The sequence below is a fragment of the Dendrobates tinctorius genome, unplaced genomic scaffold (genome assembly GCF_039654945.1).
Source record: "Dendrobates tinctorius isolate UK_male_01 unplaced genomic scaffold, ASM3965494v1 ptg000090l, whole genome shotgun sequence".
NCBI lineage: Eukaryota > Metazoa > Chordata > Amphibia > Anura > Dendrobatidae > Dendrobates > Dendrobates tinctorius.
In genome coordinates this window covers 9162752-9182411 of record NW_027361758.1, presented here as the reverse complement: position 1 = coordinate 9182411, position 19660 = coordinate 9162752, and the positions used below count along the sequence as shown (strand labels likewise).

Sequence of the window (19660 nt, the reverse complement as noted above, 5' to 3'; positions counted from 1 at the left end):
GTAAGAAAATCTGCCTTATTTATATGAAATATCCACAAACCTTTCTCTATCCATTCATAAAACAAGCTAAATAAACAATAGTAATGACTAAAAACATTATATACCAACCTAATAAAGTGTGATGTGTTCGGGACCAATGAGCCTGAGAAGCCAGCACAGCTATATCTTCCTTCCTGAAGCTCTGCAGACCAACTGTGGTATCAGGTTTCACACAGCAGCCAGAGCCAGGAGACTATCTAGAGGGAGGGGGTTTCCTGAAAATCTGGTGAGAAGGGAGAAATGAAAGTAGAAGAGCTGCGCCTGTCAGATCCATTGTTCCTGACGGAGGGTTAAATTGTTTTTTTGTTTTTTTGCAAGATTAGGGAGGTTTTCCACCCCTCCCTTGTGGTCCATGCACATGAAGGCCATCCTCTGCAGCGTGTCCACATCGGACATTACCTGTCTGAATCCTGCTTATGTAGGTACCATACACATGATCAGGTTTTTAAATACATTAGTTAGGGACTGCTCTGATATGGGGTTACCCTGACGTTTGCTAGAGCGGCTTGGTATACATTTTTTGCAAAAAACGTATCAACCAAATACCCTGTTTTTTTTTCATCTTTTTACTAGCACTTGCTGTTTACTGTTACTTCTTTACAACAGAGTATTTTTATAAGTTTGTTTTACTGTGTTTTTCTGTGTTTCTGGATCTATACTTGTCAATGGGACTTCTGGACAAAGCCAATCATTGTTCTCAAGTAATTCCAGCAGTCCAATTGACAGTAAATGGAGTAAAGGCCGAGCATGCTCACCTCCACTAAACCTCCACTCCATTAAAGATGGGGCTGCAGAGCCCGGTTCACAAGGTTCAAGCACCCTGATCTGGATGGATGGGGGATCCTAGAGGTTGGATACCTAACAAACAGCAAGTTATCCCATGTATACAGGATTATTTTTTTATGTGTTTTCTTTTTAACAATAACATTTTAGACCACTGAAAGTATTTACCGTATATACTCGTGTATAAGCCGACCCGTGTATAAGCCGACCCCCCTAATTTTGCCACAAAAAACTGGAAAAACTTATTGACTCGCGTATAAGCCTAGGGTTAATGGTGGTCCAAGAAGATGCTCCATAGATAATCCTTTAATCGTCCCACCATGGGGAAATTCAGAGCATTACAGCAGCAAGGCAGGAACAAGTACAGATACAGATGCATAAAGGCATTACATTGACAGTAGGTAGGTACATATACGAAAAAAAAAAAGATATAACCGGACTATCACAACTTTGGATCTATCAGTTCACTGTTTGGGTCGTTCTCCGTTTTGGACAGTGCTGGTTATACAGCCTAACTGCAGCAGGAAGGAAGGACTTTCAATAGCGCTCCCTCTCACATTTAGGATGAAGTAGCCGGTCACTGACAGTACTGCACATCTTTGTTACGGTCTCATGCATGGGATGGGAATCATTCTGCACCATGTAGCTCACCTTGGCCAGTATCCTCCTGTCGCATACCCCCCATATGCTGCTGCACAATTTTTAATGCTGCCCCATAAGATGCCCCATAAATACCCCCCCATATGCTGCTGCACAGGGATTAATGCTGCCCCATAAGATGCTCCATAAATACCCCCCATAATATGCTGCTGCACAAGGGTTAATGCTGCCCCATAAGATGCTCCATAAATACCCCCCATATGCTGCACAAGGGTTAATGCTGCCCCATACAATGCTCCATAAATACCCACCATATGCTGCTGCACAAGGGTTAATGCTGCCCCATAAGATGCTCCATAAATACCCCCCATATGCTGCACACAAGGGTTAATGCTGCCCCATAAGATGATCCATACATACCCCCCATATATTGCTGCTGCACAAGAGTTAATGCTGCCCCATAAGATGCTCCATAAATATCCCTTATTTGCTGCTGCTGCAAATAAAAAAAAAAAAAAAAGACATACTCACCTCTCCGTCGCTGGGGGGCCAGGTGCCGATGCCCTGAGCCCCCGGCACCGGCGATATTTACCGGTCCACGTTCCATCGCCGTCCACCGCTGTGTCTCCCGGCTCTCTGCAGTGACGTTCATCAGAGGGCGCCCACTGACTACGTCATCGCGCCCTCTGCCATCACAGCAGGAGGACCCGGAGACACAGCGGTGCAGGGCGAAGCAACGGGGACAGGTGAATATTGCTCAGCCCCCGTCATACTCACCCCTCCTGGCGCACGGTCTTCTCTGCAGCCCCTGCTCCTCCAGCATTAGTCTGCTTCTTGCATTCAGCGGTTACGTGGTACCGCTCATTACACTCATGAATATGCGCATATTCATGAGTTTAATGAGCAGTACCATGTGAACGCTGAACGCAGGAAGCAGACGACTGAGGGAGAAGCAGGGGCTGCAGAGACATGCCAGGAGGGGTGAGTATGGTCTCTGACACCCCCGCTCCCCCGGCCGCTCCCCCGGCCACCCCCCGGTATATGACTCGTGTATAAGCTGAGAGGGGGACTTTCAGCCCCAAAAAATGGGCTGAAAATCTCGGCTTATACACAAGTATATGCTGTAATAGAAAAATAAACTGGAGAGTTTAATAAATGGGGTTGAGTTCTTGTAATGTTTTGTGCTAATGATGAAGACTTTCACTTTATTGCAGTCCTATGAATTGTGAGCTGAACAATGTAATGGTAAATTGTCATGGAAATTTATTAATATCAGCATATAGATCATTTTTTTTCTTCTCTTATGCTGTTTTTTTTTTTCTTTTTTTAAAGTGTCCGGCGAAGTTTAAGAGAAAAGCATGCTCGGCACTTGTCCGATTTGAAAGACTACTATGAGTCAGAGATCGGTAATCTAAAGCAACAACTTCTTGCCAATAACAAGTCCACTTCTACCGAAGACCTGATGAAGATCAACAGTCTCACTGAGAGGTAATGCCTGCATTTTGTTTTATTATTTGCATAATGCCATTGATATCAAATAGTTGTATTAACTGGCCATACACAAAAATGGGAGATCGTCAATTTTGTTGGAACTATTGGAACATCTAATGTGTATATTGGTCTCCAAAATCTTTGGTGACGGCAGCAGATGTTTTAATCAAGCAGTTGAATTTCAGGCAGAACTAATCTGCTGCCAGAGCTCTTGGATCAGCTCACTCCCCCATTCCTACTGGGACTATATGTGCAATTAACTGAACCAATCGTGCATGCATATGGGTAGTCAGGAGAGATAGCGATTCGCCAAACGAGAAATCAGCCGCCAGCTGTCCGATGTATATGGATAGCCTCAGCCTATTATTTTTTTTAAGTTTTCTTCCAATATTTTCGCAGACCTTTTTAACTACAGAAAAGTAAATGTCTCAACATACTTTTGGTATATTTTCTAAAGTTGCAAAATTAAAGGGTTTGTCTCATTAGAATGCAGCAGAGTTTTTCAAGGAATTTTAGTGTGTATATCACACAGCTAACCAGTATAACTGTCCTTGGAAAACAAAGATGGCTCTGCTCTGGCTTTTTGGGTGGGCTCCAATCTATGATGTCCATTTGCTCTATGCCAAATTGTCTTTATGTGACAGACATTTTTAACTGATCAGAAAAAAAGTATTTTATAGATCACATATTTTTTAAACAGAAGCCTTTTTAACCCTGTGCCACAATTTTCTTTTTCTTTTCACAGACACTTCTTTTCTGTAACCCCAGTTTTATTTTTACTATTTATAAATGTTTTAATTTAAAGAATTAAAACACTTTTAACTAAATGTTGAAACACTATTGGCAGTTATTAAATCTTTCATATGACATAATGTTCTTAAAGCGTTCCTGTTCTTCACAATAAAAATGTCACATTAGATGCAAAATGCATTCCTGGTGTTCTCTTTATTCTTCTTGGTATGGTTCCTTCAGTTCTCATTTCTCTGGAAGTCAGGGGCACCTCCACCAAGCTCTGAGCTGATCCAGAGGGACAGTGTCTCTATCCAGACTATTCACATTGTTCTTGTAGTCTGATACACTCTCTCTACATATAGAAGGACCAAACAGGAGCATGGGAGGGTGTCTCAGATTTCCAGTATATTCATAGAGAATGCTGTCAGCCATCAAAAGAGGTCTAATAACTTCACGAAAAAGAATTAACTTGTTTTATGAGACCCACACTGAGTGGCAGATCGGGGAGCTTATATCCCTGTTACAAAATGGCCTGGTATGTCAGATGCCTGACCTGTGCTCCACTCTTTATGTGGTAGCCTTAAAAAGCATAGCACTTGGCAATTCCATAGCGAATGCATGGAGCAGCAGTCTAGTTTCTAGAGATAAAAGTGCCTCATTCTGCTGATCAGTGTTGGTCCCAATGGTTGGACCCCTCACTGATCAACAAGTTTCTATCCTATGGATTGGTAACAATTTGTTTTCACTGGTCAATCCGTCTAAGAGGAGGGCACAAGTTATTTCAACTATGCATGCTGCATTTATTGTGATATTTTTATGGTGAGGTGCAGGGTCATTTTTAATCTATTTTAGGGCTTGTGCAAACAACCGTTTAGCACTCGGACCAGTGCTATCTGTCGTTTTGTCGGATGGCAGTCGTCCCGATGTTAATCCATGAGGCCATGCACATATCCGATAATTTTGAATAATGCATAATTTGCCTCCGATTATCGGATTGCCATTCGAGTCTATGGGTCTGTGGAAAACATCAGACTGCACTCGGATAACATCCAATTTTCACAGACAGACTGGAGAAGGCAGATAAACTTTTATTTTTTTCCCCTCCAATAAAATCAGATCACCTTCTGATCAGAGTCTGATCAGAGTGTGATTAGCATAATCAGACCGATTTTCTTAGATGAGAGACTTTCAGAACAGCAGAGAGAATTATAGGTTCCCCCCTGCCTAAAATCCAGGATCTTTATGATAAGAGTATTCGATCCCACGCATTGAAAATTTCATCCGATCCCTCTCACCCGGGACACTCCTCATTCCAACTACTCCCTTCAGGACGTCGCTTCAGAGTCCCCAAATGCAGCACCAACCGCCATATGATCAGCTTCTATCCACTCTCTGTTCAACAATTAAATCGTCATGTGTAGACTATATACTGTATCTGTCTTGTTAGATGTTACTTGTTGTATCTGTTGTTATATATTATGTTGCCTCTTTGCCACAAAGAATTCCTTGTATATATGTAATATGTACTTGGGGATAATAAATTTGATTGATTGATTGAAAATGAGCCTGTTGCCCTAGCCTTAAATTGGTTTTCTTTAACTAGCAGAAATTGGGCTAAAGCAAGTAAGTGGCATAAAACATGCTATTGCCTAACTAATAAATCCCTTGCTGCTCCAGTTTTATGATCTGTATGAATAGAAACATTCTCTCCGTACTCTTCCACTGAGCTTTTTTCTTTATATAGATGTGCCCACCTGGAAGGAGCTTTAACTGAAGCAAGTAAACGAATCCATGTACTTGAGAACCAAAATAGAGAACTTGAAAACCAAGTAGTAAGTATGTTCTGTGTGATGGCCTCCTCATGTCAGTCATTTACTGTAAGCAGTCATCATTATCTAGTTCATTGCAAATCAATATATCAGCATTAGCACAAACAATGGGTTCTCATCTCCAGCTCCATCAAGAAGCCAAAAGGCTCAGAGTGGTTTAGATAGGAATTATATATCTTCTTAACGTCCCATAAACAAATCTCCCTAATGTTTTCTCCATTGTATTAACCCCTTCACAACCTTGGGGTTTTCTGTTTTTTTTTTGCATTTTTGTTTCTTGCTTCTCTTCTTTCCAGAGCCATAACTTTTTAAAAAAATTTTTTTCAATATTGCCGTGTGAGGACTTGTTTTTTTGCAAGACGAGTTGTACTTTTGAATAACACCATTGGTTTTACCATATTGTGTAATGGAGAATGGGGGGAAAAAAAATTAAAAGTGAGGTGAAATTGCAAAAAAAAGTGCAATACCCCAATTGTTGTCTTTTTTTTTTTTTTTTTTTTACTGTATTCACTAAATGCTAAAACTGACCTGGATTTGGGATTTGAGGCTGGGTGAGTGCTTATTTTTTGCATGCCAAGCTGAAGTTTTTATTGATGCCATTTTGGGGCAGATACGATGTTTTGATTGCCTCTTATTACATTTTATTGCAATGTTGTGGTGACAAAGAAAACAATTTTGGCATTTTGATTTTTTTACAGATTTTTTTTTTATCCCCCCCCCCTCCATTTACCGATCAGATTAATTCTTTTTATATTTTGATAGATCAGGACTTTTTTGAACAGGGCGATACCAAATACCATATTTTGCGGATTATAAGATGCACCGGATTATAAAATGCACCCCAAATTTTGAGGAGAAAAATAGGAAAACAAAACTTTTTTTTACTAAAATGGTGGTGCCTTTTATAATCCATGCGTCTTATTGCTTACCGGGTGTGGTGGCTGCGGTGGAAAAGGGTCCCAGGGTCGGTGCTAGAGGAGGCAAGAGTGGCGCGTTTCCGCAGGCTGGGATGACAGGGTGTTCCGATTTATGCTGCTGCGGGTGAAAATGGCTGCGGTGCTCTGTGGTGCGGGGGTCTTCGCCGGCATTTTGTGAAAGCCCGGAGCTACCCCCCCATCAATTACTGCGATGCGGTGGCCTCCGTCAAAATGGCCGCCTGGGGCGGCACATGCTCAGATTGAGATATCTGCAATGAGATCTCGGGTGCTGAGATCTCGTCTCCCGAGATTTCGTTGTCGAGAGTTCTCAATCTGAGCATGCGCCGCCCCCGGGAGCCATTTTCCCGGAGGCCACCACATCGCTGTAATGGATAGGCGGGGGGCTCCGGGCTTTCACAAAATGCTGGCGCAGCCCCCCCCCCCCGCACCACAGAGCACCGCAGCCATTTTCACCCACAGCGGCGCACATTGGAACACCACCTCATCCCGGGCAATGCGCCTCTCTTCCCTCCAGCAGCAACCCCGGGACCCTGCTCCACCGCGGCTGGTAAGGTTTATCCGCATCCAAATTTGGGGGGGAAAAGTGCGTCTTATAATCCGAAAAATACGGTATATGTATTTTTTTTTTTTTTTGAATGGGGTGAAAGGTGGGTGATTTTAACTTTTATAGTTTGTTTTAATTATTTTAATGTGTTTAAAAACATTATCTTTCTACTTTTCACTTGCTTCAATAGTCTCCTTAGGAGACTTGAAGCTGCGACCGTCTGATCGCTTGTGCTACATAGCAGGGCTTGTTGGAATCTGTGAATGGATGTGAACAGAGCCGTGGCTTTCCTGTTGGAGTATTTTATAGTTCGCTACAGAATGGGCTTATTTTTGTGTGGGTTGTTTAAAAACAGTTTCTAACAATGTCCTAGGCTGAATGGAAGGACCAGTGCCACACAACCAATGGCACTTCAAGGGATTTACAAGAAAAAATTGAGAACATGAGATCAAGGAGTAAAGAAAAAGAAAATGCGATCAGCAGATTACAGTCCAGACTCAAAGAAGTTGAAGAATCTCTTCAGAAAACTATTAGGCAGTCAGATGACAAAGAAGCACGGATCAAACAAGAACATAAAATGTTTCAAGATGTAAGTTCAAACTATTGCAACTATATAATAGTTAATTTCATTATCATAAGAAAACCACCATTTAATTTCAATATGTCACATTTTTATATTTGCAAACCTTCTAAAAAGTGTTTGTATTGCTCATGGTCAGCTCCACGTTAGTCTTAACCTTTTGGCTTACATTGTAGCTAACACCATACTATTCCCAAATCCACAGTAAAAAACAAACAGTTGATTAAGCTATGGATCATTCTTTCTTCCAAAAACTCTGTTACTAAAAGTTTTTTAAGGTTTTGGAGTCAATGCTATATCAGAGGTTTTGCAACGTGAACATCCAGAGTTTCTCATGTTGGGGTCTCTTACCAGAATCCTACAATCGTACAGTGCTGCAAGGCTTTCAGCATCACACATTTGACTTTCAGTACCACCTGATCTGTTGGTCGTGTCCTCCATTGTTAGGAGACCCAGCAGGTCTGGAAGTGAAGCTTAGGCCGGGGTCACACTTGTGAGTGTGATGCGAGAAACTCGTTCGAGTCTTGCGAATCAATACCTATTACTGACGCCGGCACTCTGGACCGGAGTGTGCTGCTACATGTATTTCTATGCAGCCGCACACTCCGGTCCCAAGTGCTGACGGCAGTGCTGGGTATTGATGCAAGAGACTCGTGCGAGTTTCTCGCATCACACTTGCAAGTGTGACCGCAGCCTTAAGGCTCATTCACACGTCAGTATTTTGCATCAGTGTTTGTATGCCAAAGCCAGGAATGGAACTTACCAAGAAAAAAATATAATTGAAAGACTGATGTCTGTTCTTTGTTTTGGAGACACTCCTGGTTTTGGCATACAAATACTGATGAAATATTGATCAAAAATACTGATGTGTGAAAGAGGCCTTAAAGGGGTTGTCTGGGACTGACCTATTGATGTCTGGGATAAAACACTGAGTTGCACACAATTTTTGCAACTTTTCAAAGTTGCTCAAACATTCTGCAACTTTTTGCATTTTCATATCAGTCCTGACAAGATCCCATAAAGTGTGTGGAGCATGGACATATTGCACAGATATTGGTAAATATTACCTTAGTAGCCTATCCCATTAAAACTTGCATTCCTCCATGTTCCATTGTTTTCAGTTGTACTGATTGTTCGTTAAGGAAGTTCCGTTGCTGCAGACTTTTTAGCCAACATTTGTTGTCTTTTTTCAGCTTTTATTGGAATATGAATCACTTGGGAAGGAACATGAAAGAGTAAAGGTAATGGGCTTTTCTCTTTTATACTTCAGATCTATTTCTCATTTTTTGTTTTTTACTAGTCATACTCATTTGTATAATTGATATTAAACAACAGAAAGTGTTGTAGCCTTTTAGTCAATATATCTGTATGATAAGAAGTACCATCATGTACAAGTGATATAAAGGTAAATGTCACACTCTTTTATTACTTTGGTATGAGAAAAAAGCTATTATACCTGGAACTTTTATGTCTGGGCATTTTTTTTTTATAATAGGGTAACAAAGTCATAAAAAAAACAAAATAAAGCTTTCACAAGTAGCATTCTAAATACTATAGCCAGAGAACCAGTCTTAGGCAACGTGCACACGTTCAGTATTTGGTCAGTATTTTACCTCAGTATCTGTAAGCCAAAATCAGGAGAGGAACAATCAGATGAAATGTATAATAGAAACACGTCACCACTTCTGTATTTATCACCCACTCCTGGTTTTGGCTTACAAATATTGATGTGAAATACTGACCAAATACTGAATGTGTGAACGTAGCCTAAGTCATGCTTACAATACTAATTACACAGATCCTAATTTATCCAATGAAGACCCTCATATATTAAGTGGATCAGAGAGTGAATAAAAAGTGTGTCTTAGGCCTCTTTCACAAGTCAGTGTCTCCGGTACGTGTGGTGATAGTTTTCTCACGTACCAGAGACACTGACACACGTAGACCCATTCAAATGAAAGGGTCTATGCACATGTCAGCGTGTTTTCACGGACTGTGTGTCCGTGTGCAAAACACGGAGACATGTCCGTTTTAACACGGACACATGGCCCGCAACACGGCTGCACACGGAGAACAGTTCACACTATCCTCCGTGCTCACGGACGGCCGCCGGGAATAAGCGCTACTGTAAGCCGCTGTTACCAGCAGCTGGTGCTGACCGCGACTGACATTCTGCTCTCCTGCTCTGGCGGCAGGAGAGCAGAATGAATGATAAACCGACGTGGGGTCCCCCTCAGTTTATGAACCAACCAGACGAAACTTACAGCTGGGGGCTGCAGCTGTTAGCTTCGTCAAGTTTGGTTCTCAAAAATAGAGGGGTCCCCACACTGTTTTTTTTTTTTTTTTAATTATTTACATGAATAAAAAAAATGGCGTGGGGTACCCCCTATTTTTGACAACCAACCTGACTAAAGCTGACAGCTGAGTGCTGATATTCTCAGGCTGGTAAGGGGCCATTGATCTTGGCCCCCCCCAAGCCTAAAAACAGCAGCCCTCAGCTGCCCAGAAAAGGCGCATCTATAAGATGATATTATGATCATTTCAGAAATCTTATGCACACCTTGTTTTTTTTTTCCTGTTTTGTCAAAAAGCTTGGTTTTTGCAAAATGCAGCTTGTCACTTCTTTCAGCGGTTTTGCAGCTTAGTTCACCCATGGAAAGCAATAGGTAAGAGCAAAAAAAATGCAGGTATTAAGTTTTGCTGTGTTTTTGATCCCAATTCCTAATTAAGTTGAATGAGGTTGCCTGTGCAAGCTGAAGATATGGATGAACTCTTTATGCATCAAATGGCCAAGTTCTCCAAAAAATATGACATGGTGGTCATGGGAGATTTCAACTATCCAGACATTTGTTGGGAATCTCTCTCAGGCAAAACTAACAGGTCAAGGAAATTCTTATCCTCTCTTGCTGACAACTTTATCTCCCAAAAGGTAGGGGAGAAAACAAGGGGAACTGCTACCTTGCATCTAATCCTTATAAACAGGGAGGAAATGGTTGAGGAGGTAAAAGTGGCTGGGACCCTAGGAGGTAGCGACCATGCTATTTTGGATAACTAGAAGAGCAAGACCTGTGAAGACTCAGACGTCAAGGTTAGATTTCAGAAAGGCAGATTTTAAGGGATTCAGAAAGAGAATTGGAGGGATCCAATGGCTGGATATCCTTAAAGACAAAAATGTCCAGGAAGGCTGGGAAATCTTGAAAAATGAAATTCTCAAAGCACAATTGTTAACAATTCCGAAAAGAGGGAAGAATAGGAAGCATTTAAGGAAGCCAGGATGGATGAACACAGAACTTAAGCACATGCTAAAAAGGAAGAAAAAAATGTTTATAAAATGGAAAGAGGGAGGCATATCTAAAGAAGAATATAATGCTGTCTGCAGAACCTGCAGGGCACAAATCAGATTATCTAAAGCTGACAATGAATTGAGGCTTGCAAGAGATGTCAAAAGCAATAATAAAGGATTTTGGGGATATGTCAAAAGTAAAAGAAAAGTCAAAGATGCTATAGGATTTTTACAGGATGAAAATGATGAAATGGTAAGACAGGATGTTGAGAAGGCCGAACTTTTAAATTCCTATTTTGCACCTGTTTTCTCTCAGAAAGGAAATGTAACATCAACTGTTCTTCACTGTCCTATTAAGGAAATAGAAGAATCCAGGATATCTATAAACAGAAAGATAGTAAGGAAACACTTAGCTAACCTAAATGAATTCAAGTCTACAGGTCCAGATGAATTACACCCCAGAGTACTGAAGGAGATAGCAGAAGAAATTTTTGAACCCCTCTCCATAATCTTTGAAAATTCTTGGAGAACAGGAGAAGTCCCAGAAGACTGGAGAAGAGCAAATGTTGTTCCTATCTTCAAAAAGGGGAAGAAGGTGGACCCAGGCAACTATAGGCCGGTGAGTCTGATTTCTATACCAGGAAAGATCTTTGAACAAATTATTAAACAACATGTATGTCAATACCTGGATAAGAATGAAGTGATTAAACAGAGTCAGCATGGGTTTGTAACTAATAAGTCATGTCAGACTAACTTAATTTCCTTCTATGACGGAATCACTGATTGGGTGGATCAAGGAAATGCTGTAGATATAGTATATCTTGACTTCAGCAAAGCATTTGACAAAGTATCTCATACAATCCTTATTGAAAAAAATGACTAAGTATGGAATGGACAAGGCAACTGTTAGGTGGATTCATAACTGGCTTAGTGATCGGACCTAAAGAGTGGTCGTAAATGACTGCACATCCAGTTGGAAGAATGTCTCAAGTGGGATACCACAGGGCTCTGTCCTGGGACCTGTATTGTTCAACATCTTTATTCACGATTTAGATGAAGGAATTGAGGGTAAACTGATTAAATTTTCTGATGACACAAAGCTAGGAGGGATAGCTAATACTAGAGAAGAGAGAGAGAGGATTCAAAAAGATTTAAATAAACTGGAGAAGTGGGCAGCAACTAACAGAATGGTTTTTAACAGGGAAAAATGCAAAGTACTACATCTGGGCAATAAAAATGAAAAAAGCATATACAGAATGGGAGGCATAGGCCTAAGCAACAGCACATGTGAAAAAGACTTGGGTATACTAATAGATCACAGACTGAATATGAGTCAACAGTGTGATGCAGCAGCAAAAAAGGCAAATGCAATTCTAGGATGTATTAACAGAAGCATACAGTCTAGATCACGTGAAGTCATTATTTCCCTCTACTCCTCTTTGGTCAGACCTCATCTGGAATATTGTGTCCAGTTTTGGGCACCACATTTTAAAAAAGACATCAACAAACTGGAGCAAGTTCAGAAAAGAGCAAACAGAATGGTGACCGGACTGCAAACCCTGTCTTATGAGGAAAGGTTGCAGGATTTGGGATTGTTTAGTTTGCAAAAGAGAAGACTGAGAGGAGACTTAATAGCTGTCTACAAATATCTAAAGGGCTGTCACATTGTAGAAGGATCAACTTTATTCTCATTTGCACAAGGAAAGACTAGAAGCAATGGGATGAAACTGAACGGGAGGAGACATTAGATATTAGAAAAAACTTTTTGACAGTTAGAGTGATCAATGAGTGGAACATGCTGCCACGAGAAGTGGTGAGTTCTCCTTCAATGGAAGTCTTCAAACAGAGGCTGTCAATAGTGTAACGTGGCACAGCTGTGTCGGTGCACAAAAGAAGGTTCCCACACCAGTATAGAATAATCAAAAAATTTTTGGCACTCAACTCGTTGCAAAGATGAAGAATTTTTATTTGCAGTCACAAATATAGACTTTTCGGCTGTATCAACTAGCCTTCATCAGTAAACAAGACTGCTCCTATCTCTATAATTTTCTGGACATTATATTGTATGACCAATAGTAAATTAGGTGCTATTGGAGGTGATACCATCCACCATGTAAGAACTGGTATATAAACCTGTAGATTTCAATGAGAAGGGGTAGTAGAGAAATATTCCAAATGAGATCATATACAGGATTATTAGATCTGTGACTTTGAAAAGCTCCAAAGGTTGCACCAGCGGTGGATGCCGTGTTCACACAGGTCCTGCTGCCACCCACGAACAACAGACATTTGAAACTACAGCCAGCTGCTGTTCTTATAGCGTGAAATTGGGGTTTTCTATGAGTCATAGGATTTAACAGTCCCACAAGTAATCCCCTTTGGGACAATTCCCTTCAGGCATAGCCATAGGATGTTTATGCCAACTTCTGGTTGGTGCAACCTTTGGAGCTTTTCAAACTCACAGATCTAATAATCCTGTATATGATCTCGTTTGGAATATTTCTCTACTACCCATTCTCATTGAAATCTACAGGTTTATATACCAGTTCTTACATGGTGGATGGTATCACCTCCAATAGCACCTAATTTACTATTGGTCATACAATATAATGTCCAGAAAATTATAGAGATAGGAGCAGTCTTGTTTACTGATGAAGGCTAGTTGTTACAGCCGAAACGTCTATATTTGTGACTGCAAATAAAAAGTCTTCATCTTTGCAACGAGTTGAGTGCCAAAAATTTTTTGATTATTCAAACAGAGGCTGGACAGACATCTGACTGGGATGATTTAGCGAATCCTGCTTTGAGCAGGGGGTTGGACCAGATGGCCCAGGAGGTCTCTTCCAACTCTACGATTCTGTGATTCTATGAGGTCTTTTTTAAAGCACTAAATTTTATCAGCATGCACAAGAAACAAATGTACCCTGACAAAAATGCAGTAAAAACTAAGCAAAACCAGCTTTTTGTAAGCGGCTTAAATGCAGCTTATACTTGGCATAAAAAAATGCAGCAAAAACGCAACATGTGAACATAGCCTTACACTTGCATACCTATCCTTAACCCCTTTCTGCCATATGACGTACTATCCCATCCATGTGCCCTGGGACTTAATTACCAAGGACGGGATAGTACGTCATAGTGATCAGAGGCGCCCCCGGGGGGGGAGCGCCGCTGATCGCGGCCGGGTGTCAGCTGATTATCACAGTGTGTCAGGGGTGGTGACGGACCGCCCCCGACACATTAACCCCTGGCACACTGCGATCAAACATGAGCGCAGTGTACCGGGTAGTGATGTGTCGTTCGTGAACGATCCAATGCAAAGAGCCGGCTCCATGCTGTGAATAAAATGAGGCGGCTCTGCAGTGAGAACGAGCCAAGGGTTTTTTTTTCCTCCTGGCGCCTGGCAGCAGCTTATGAGATTGAGCCCGGCGCCTTGCGGTGAAAAGCAGTAGGGGAGAGAGAGAGAGAGGCTGAACACAAGAGCTGACAATGTGAGGAAACAGAAATGCTGAGTAACAGTCTACACTGCGTCACTAGATCCTTATACAGGTGTAGAATGAGGCCTCATATTATAGGCAAAGACCTAGAACGAGGACTGTGGAAAACGGATTTCCATTTAAAAAAAGAGTCGTTCAAAGAGCCAAAAGAGCCGGCTCTTTCTGGTGGGTGGAGCCGAATGAGCTAGATCACCAAAAAGAGCCGGACATCCCATCACTAGTACCGGGGGCATAAGAGAGAAGCACGCAGGGAGGGGGCTCCCTCCGTGCTTCCCTGCGACCCCCGGAGCGACGCGATGTGCTGCGTCGCTCCGAGGGTCCTCCTCCCTGCAGGCCCCGTGATCCAATATGGCCGCGAGGTCCTTCGGGGGCCTGCAGGGAGGTGGCTTGTGCAGCGCCTGTCAGATCGCCAATCTGACAGACAGCTGTCTAAACTGTCAGATCGGCGATCTGACATCTAAGGCTGGAGTCACACTAACCTGCGCAAAATACGGTCAGTATTTTACATGCGTAATACGGATGACAGACCCCTAAATAGTGCTCCGTATGTCATCCGTAATCAAGGTGTGGTCGCGTATTTTGCGCATGTCAGCATCCGTATGTAATCCGTATGGCATCTGTATGGCGAGATTTTCTCGCAGGCTTGTAAAATGGACATATAATGGAGCCCAATGACAGGGTTTCTAAAGACACCGGGTGCGTATTTCTCGCAAGTCACACGTGTATTCCGTGTGTAATCCGTATTTTTTGCGCACCCATAGACTTGCATTGGTGTACTACGGGAGTAGTACGCTGACAATCGCAGCATGCTGCGAGTGGCACGGAGCGTAGGATACGGATGAGAAATATACGGCTGGTGCGAGGGACCCCATAGAGAATCATTTGTCCGTGTCTAATGCGGGCTTTTTGCGCCTCTCACTCTCCCATATTCCTCGCCAGTGTGACTCCGGCCTTATAGTGATGTCCCCCCCTGGGACAATGTAATAAAAAAAAAATGTGTAAAAATAATTTATAAAAAAAAAAATCGCTAAATAGGAAAAAAAAAATATTCCCCAATAAATTCATTTTTTTGGAAATAAAAAAAACAAACAAAAACAATAAAAGTACACATTTAGTATTGCCGCGTCCATAACGACCCGCCTTATAAAACTGTCCCATTAGTTAACCCCTTAAGTTAATCCCTTAAAAAAAAACGAAGCAAAAAACAATTCTTTATCATCATACCGCCGAACAAAAAGTGCAATAACGCGCAATCAAAAAGACTTATATAAATAACCATGGTACCGCTGAAAACGTCATCTTGTCCCGCAAAAAACGAGCCGCCGCACAGCGTCATCAGCAAAAAAATAAAAATGTTGTAGCTCGCAGAATAAAGCGATGCAAAAATAATTATTTTTTATATAAAATTGTTTTCATTGCATAAAAAGCGCCAAAACATAAAAAAATGACTTAAATGAGGTATCGCTGTAATCGTACTGACCCGAAGAATAAAACTGCTTTATCAATTTTACCACACGCAGAACGGTGTAAACGCACCCCCCCAAAAGAAATTCATGAAATGCTGGTTTTTGTTCATTCTGCGTCCCAAAAATTGGAATAAAAAGTGATCAAAAAATGTCACATGCCCGAAAATGGTACCAATAAAAACTCAACTCGGCCCGCAAAAAATAAGACCTCACATGACTCGGTGGGTCAAAATATGGAAAAATTATAGCTCTAAAAATGTGGTGATGCAAAAACTATTTTTACAATAAAAAGCGTCTTTTAGCGTGTAACAGCTGCCAAACATAAAAACCCGCTATAAATAGTAAATCTAACCCCCCTTTATCACTCACTTAGTTAGGGAAAAATAATAAAATAAAAAAAATGTATTTATTTCCATTTTCCCATTAGGGCTAGGGTTAGGGCTGAAATTAGGGTTAGGGGTGTGTTTGGGTTAGTGTTGGAGTTAGAATTGGGGGGTTTCCACTGTTTTGGCACATCAGGGGCTTTCCAAACGTGACATGGCGTCCGATCTCAATTCCACATATGGGGTATCGGCGTACTCAGTACAAATGGCACAATAACTTTTAGGGTCCTGTTACCTTTGGGAAAATAAAAATTGGGGGTGAAAAGATCATTTTTGTGGAAAAAATATGATTTTTTAATTGTACGGCTGTACGTTATAAACTTCTGTGTAGCCCTTGGGGGGGTCAATGTTCTCACCACATATCTAGATAAGTTCCTAGGGGGGTCTAGTTTCCAAAATGGGGTCACTTGTGGGGGGTTTCCACTGTTTATACACATCAGGGGTTCTCCAAATGTGACATGGCGTCCAATCTGAATTCCAACCAATTTTGCATTGAAAAAGTCAAACGGCTCTCCTTGCCTTCTGAGCTCTGCCATGCGCCGAAACAGTGGTTCCCCCCCACATATCAGGTATCAGCGTACTCAGGACAAATTGCACAATAACTTTTGCAGTCCAATTTCTCCTGTTACCCTTGGTAAAATAAAAAAATTGGACCTGAAGTAATTTTTTTGTGAAAAAAGTTAAATGTTCATTTTTTTTCTTTTTTAAACATTCAAAAAATTCCTGTGAAGCACCTGAAGGGTTAATAAACTTCTTGAGTCTGGTTTTGAGCACCTTGAGGGGTGCAGTTTTTAGAATGGTGTCACTTTTGGGTATTTTGTATCACATAGACCCCTCAAAGTGACTTCAAATGTGATGTGGACTGTAAAAATAAAATGGTGTTTCAAAAATGAGAAATCGCTGGCCAACTTTTAACCCTTATAACTTCCTAACAAAAAAAAATTTTGGTTCCAAAATTGTGCTGATGTAAAGTAAACATGTGGGATATGTTATTTATTAAGTTTTTTTGTGCCATATCTCTGTGATTTAAGGGCATAAAAATTCAAAGTTGGAAAATTGCGAAATTTTCTCCAAATTTCCATTTTTTTCACAAATAAACGCAAGTTATATCAATGAAATTTTACCACTAACATGAAGTACAATATGTCACGAGAAAACAATGTCAGAATTACCAGGATCCATGGAAGCGTTCCAGAGTTATGACCTTATAAAGGGACAGTGGTCAGAATTGTAAAAATTGGCCTGGTCATGAACGTGCAAACCACCCTTGGGGGTTAAGGGGTCAAGACTAGTGTAAGAAATGACAGTCTTAATGAATGGGGCCCATACTGTCTGATGCCCCAAAAGATCAGCTGAATGTTGTGCATTTTCATCTTATTGTCAAAGAACAATATTAATAAAAATAAAGAAATGCAGGTTTTAGTTAAAAGAAAGTTGGAACTGAAGGTTAAAGGTCAGTAGGAGATGACATTGCTCTCACTACTTGTCAGTCCGCAAATGTTATGCATCTTCCTGAAAATGCTGGTAGAAATGCTGCTGAGAACACCAATTAACCTAGGGCTGAGCATAGTCAAAGCAAGGGGTTGTCCTGGAATAGAAAAAAAAAGTCATTTTAATTAAATTCTTAAATACAATTAATTGACAAATCACAATAGTTTTGCCTGGGGAGGTAATCCCTATGGAATTGAAATGGCTGTCACCATGTTACACTGACAGACTTGTCCTAGAATGTCAGGACAGCAACTTGTGAGCATGTGCAGTAGAAGCTCCACCGCAGTGACCTGGAGGTATTTGTATTGATATTCAGAAAGAAGGCACACAGAAGTGCGAACGAACCCTACTAACCTCAGCATCTCTGATATATCCAGTACTAGTGGAGCACATGTTCTTACCTATGAAGGAGAGCGGAGCTTTGTACTGTACATTCTCAGAGGCCCCCATACTAACATTGTAGGACAGGTTTCGCTCAGTAAAACAAGGCAGGAGCCATCTTAATTCTATAGTGATCACTTCTCTAGACAAAATTATTGTGATTTGCTAATTAAGTGTATTTAGAAATTTATTTGGAATGACATTTCCTTTAGTTAGTTTTTTTTTCTACTCCCAGAGAACCCCTTTAACAACCTTTTTGTCCTACTCCATGCAGTTGTGGTTCTGGCAGATATAGGACAGTGGGGAAGAGGAAGGACATGTCAGACAGCGACTCTGAAATCATTGAGTGATTTATCCTTAAATCCCTGTGTGTATCACAAGCTATTTTTCTTATCTGTTAAATTCTGCATTTTTATGTCTGCACTGCGCCTAGAAATCGGCAGCGTTTAAACATATATGTAATACCCCTGTCATATTATGCTCTTCTTTCCAGGATACTCTTAGTATAACAGAGAACACATTATGCAATGCACATAGTGAAGTGAATGAGCTCAGAAGGTATTTTTTTATGTATATATTTATATCTTTGTATGTTGATCTTATAAATCTGTGAAAAGCTTTCTTTTTGTATATGTGTGCACGGCATCTTTTTCAGGCGCATTCTGCACAGAATCCGCCTTAAAAATTGGCACAAAAGCGCCCTATAAAATGACCAAAACGCATTGCAATATCAAAATAATATTGTTGTGCCCGGGTTCTTATGTCACATCTTTTAACCGCTTCAAGGTTTGGAAACCTTAAAGTGGTTATAAGAAATTACATGCTCTTGACAGTCTGGAGTAAAAGACTCTGATGGCAGAGCCAGTCCAAGAATGACGGCAAGACCGCCGGCAAAGCTGCTTCAGAAAAGTGACCACCATCATTTTCCTGAAGCAGCTTCATCTGGGAAATCTCGGCAGCTGTGCCAGGGTCTAAAGGACACTGTGTGCACATAACCTTTGGGTACGTTTACAGAAGTTTTTTGTAGCGCTCATACTCACTTGGAGGGGGTGACTGCTTAGTATACATTTGCACAATAGAGGCCCTTATAGGGCACTGTTCGCATGAGATATGCACAGTGTCTGGTTCTGTTAGGTTGAACAATAAGTAATGTTCACTAGTTGCCTGCTCCTGGCCTAATGGGTATTGATCAGTGCGCACTAAAAGAATCACACCAATTTCTCTTTGGTCAATCTATGGCACAGCTCCAAGAGAGAGCAAGAGAAAATAAGAGAGCTTTATTGATTCAAATATAGGTTTATATGTCTCTTGTAAGGGGGCTCGGTTAACTCTAAAATGGGAGTGATCGGATATATTCCATTGGTTACTGGGTTGGGCAGTGAGCTAGTCTGGGTGGATCCATGAGATCATCAGGCTGGGTTGGTCCATGAGGTCACAGAGTGGGCATCGTCGTGAGCGAATCAGTGGAGCACATGGTGTTTGGCCAAACAGGACATTCCAGTTCCATGAGCACATGGTGTGAGGAAAGCAGGAAATGGCAGCCATCTTTAGTGTCATACTTTGATCTGAAAAAGCTCATGTAAGGTGAAATAATACACTTGAGGTTAATTAAGTATTTGAACT

The 19660-nt window shown here is 41.2% G+C and overlaps 1 protein-coding gene across 5 annotated transcripts in view; it reads left to right on the top strand.

Annotated features, from left to right (window-relative positions):
• MPHOSPH9 (M-phase phosphoprotein 9) overlaps positions 1–19660 on the top strand; it is a 285436-nt gene that overhangs the window by 161808 nt on the left and 103968 nt on the right. For all 5 annotated transcript variants that reach the window (XM_073586084.1, XM_073586083.1, XM_073586081.1 and 2 more), the window contains 5 exons: positions 2755–2910; positions 5390–5477; positions 7330–7545; positions 8730–8777; positions 18531–18595. In XM_073586084.1, the coding sequence (XP_073442185.1) occupies positions 2755–2910; positions 5390–5477; positions 7330–7545; positions 8730–8777; positions 18531–18595 (573 nt within the window). The remainder of the gene's footprint in view (positions 1–2754; positions 2911–5389; positions 5478–7329; positions 7546–8729; positions 8778–18530; positions 18596–19660) is intronic.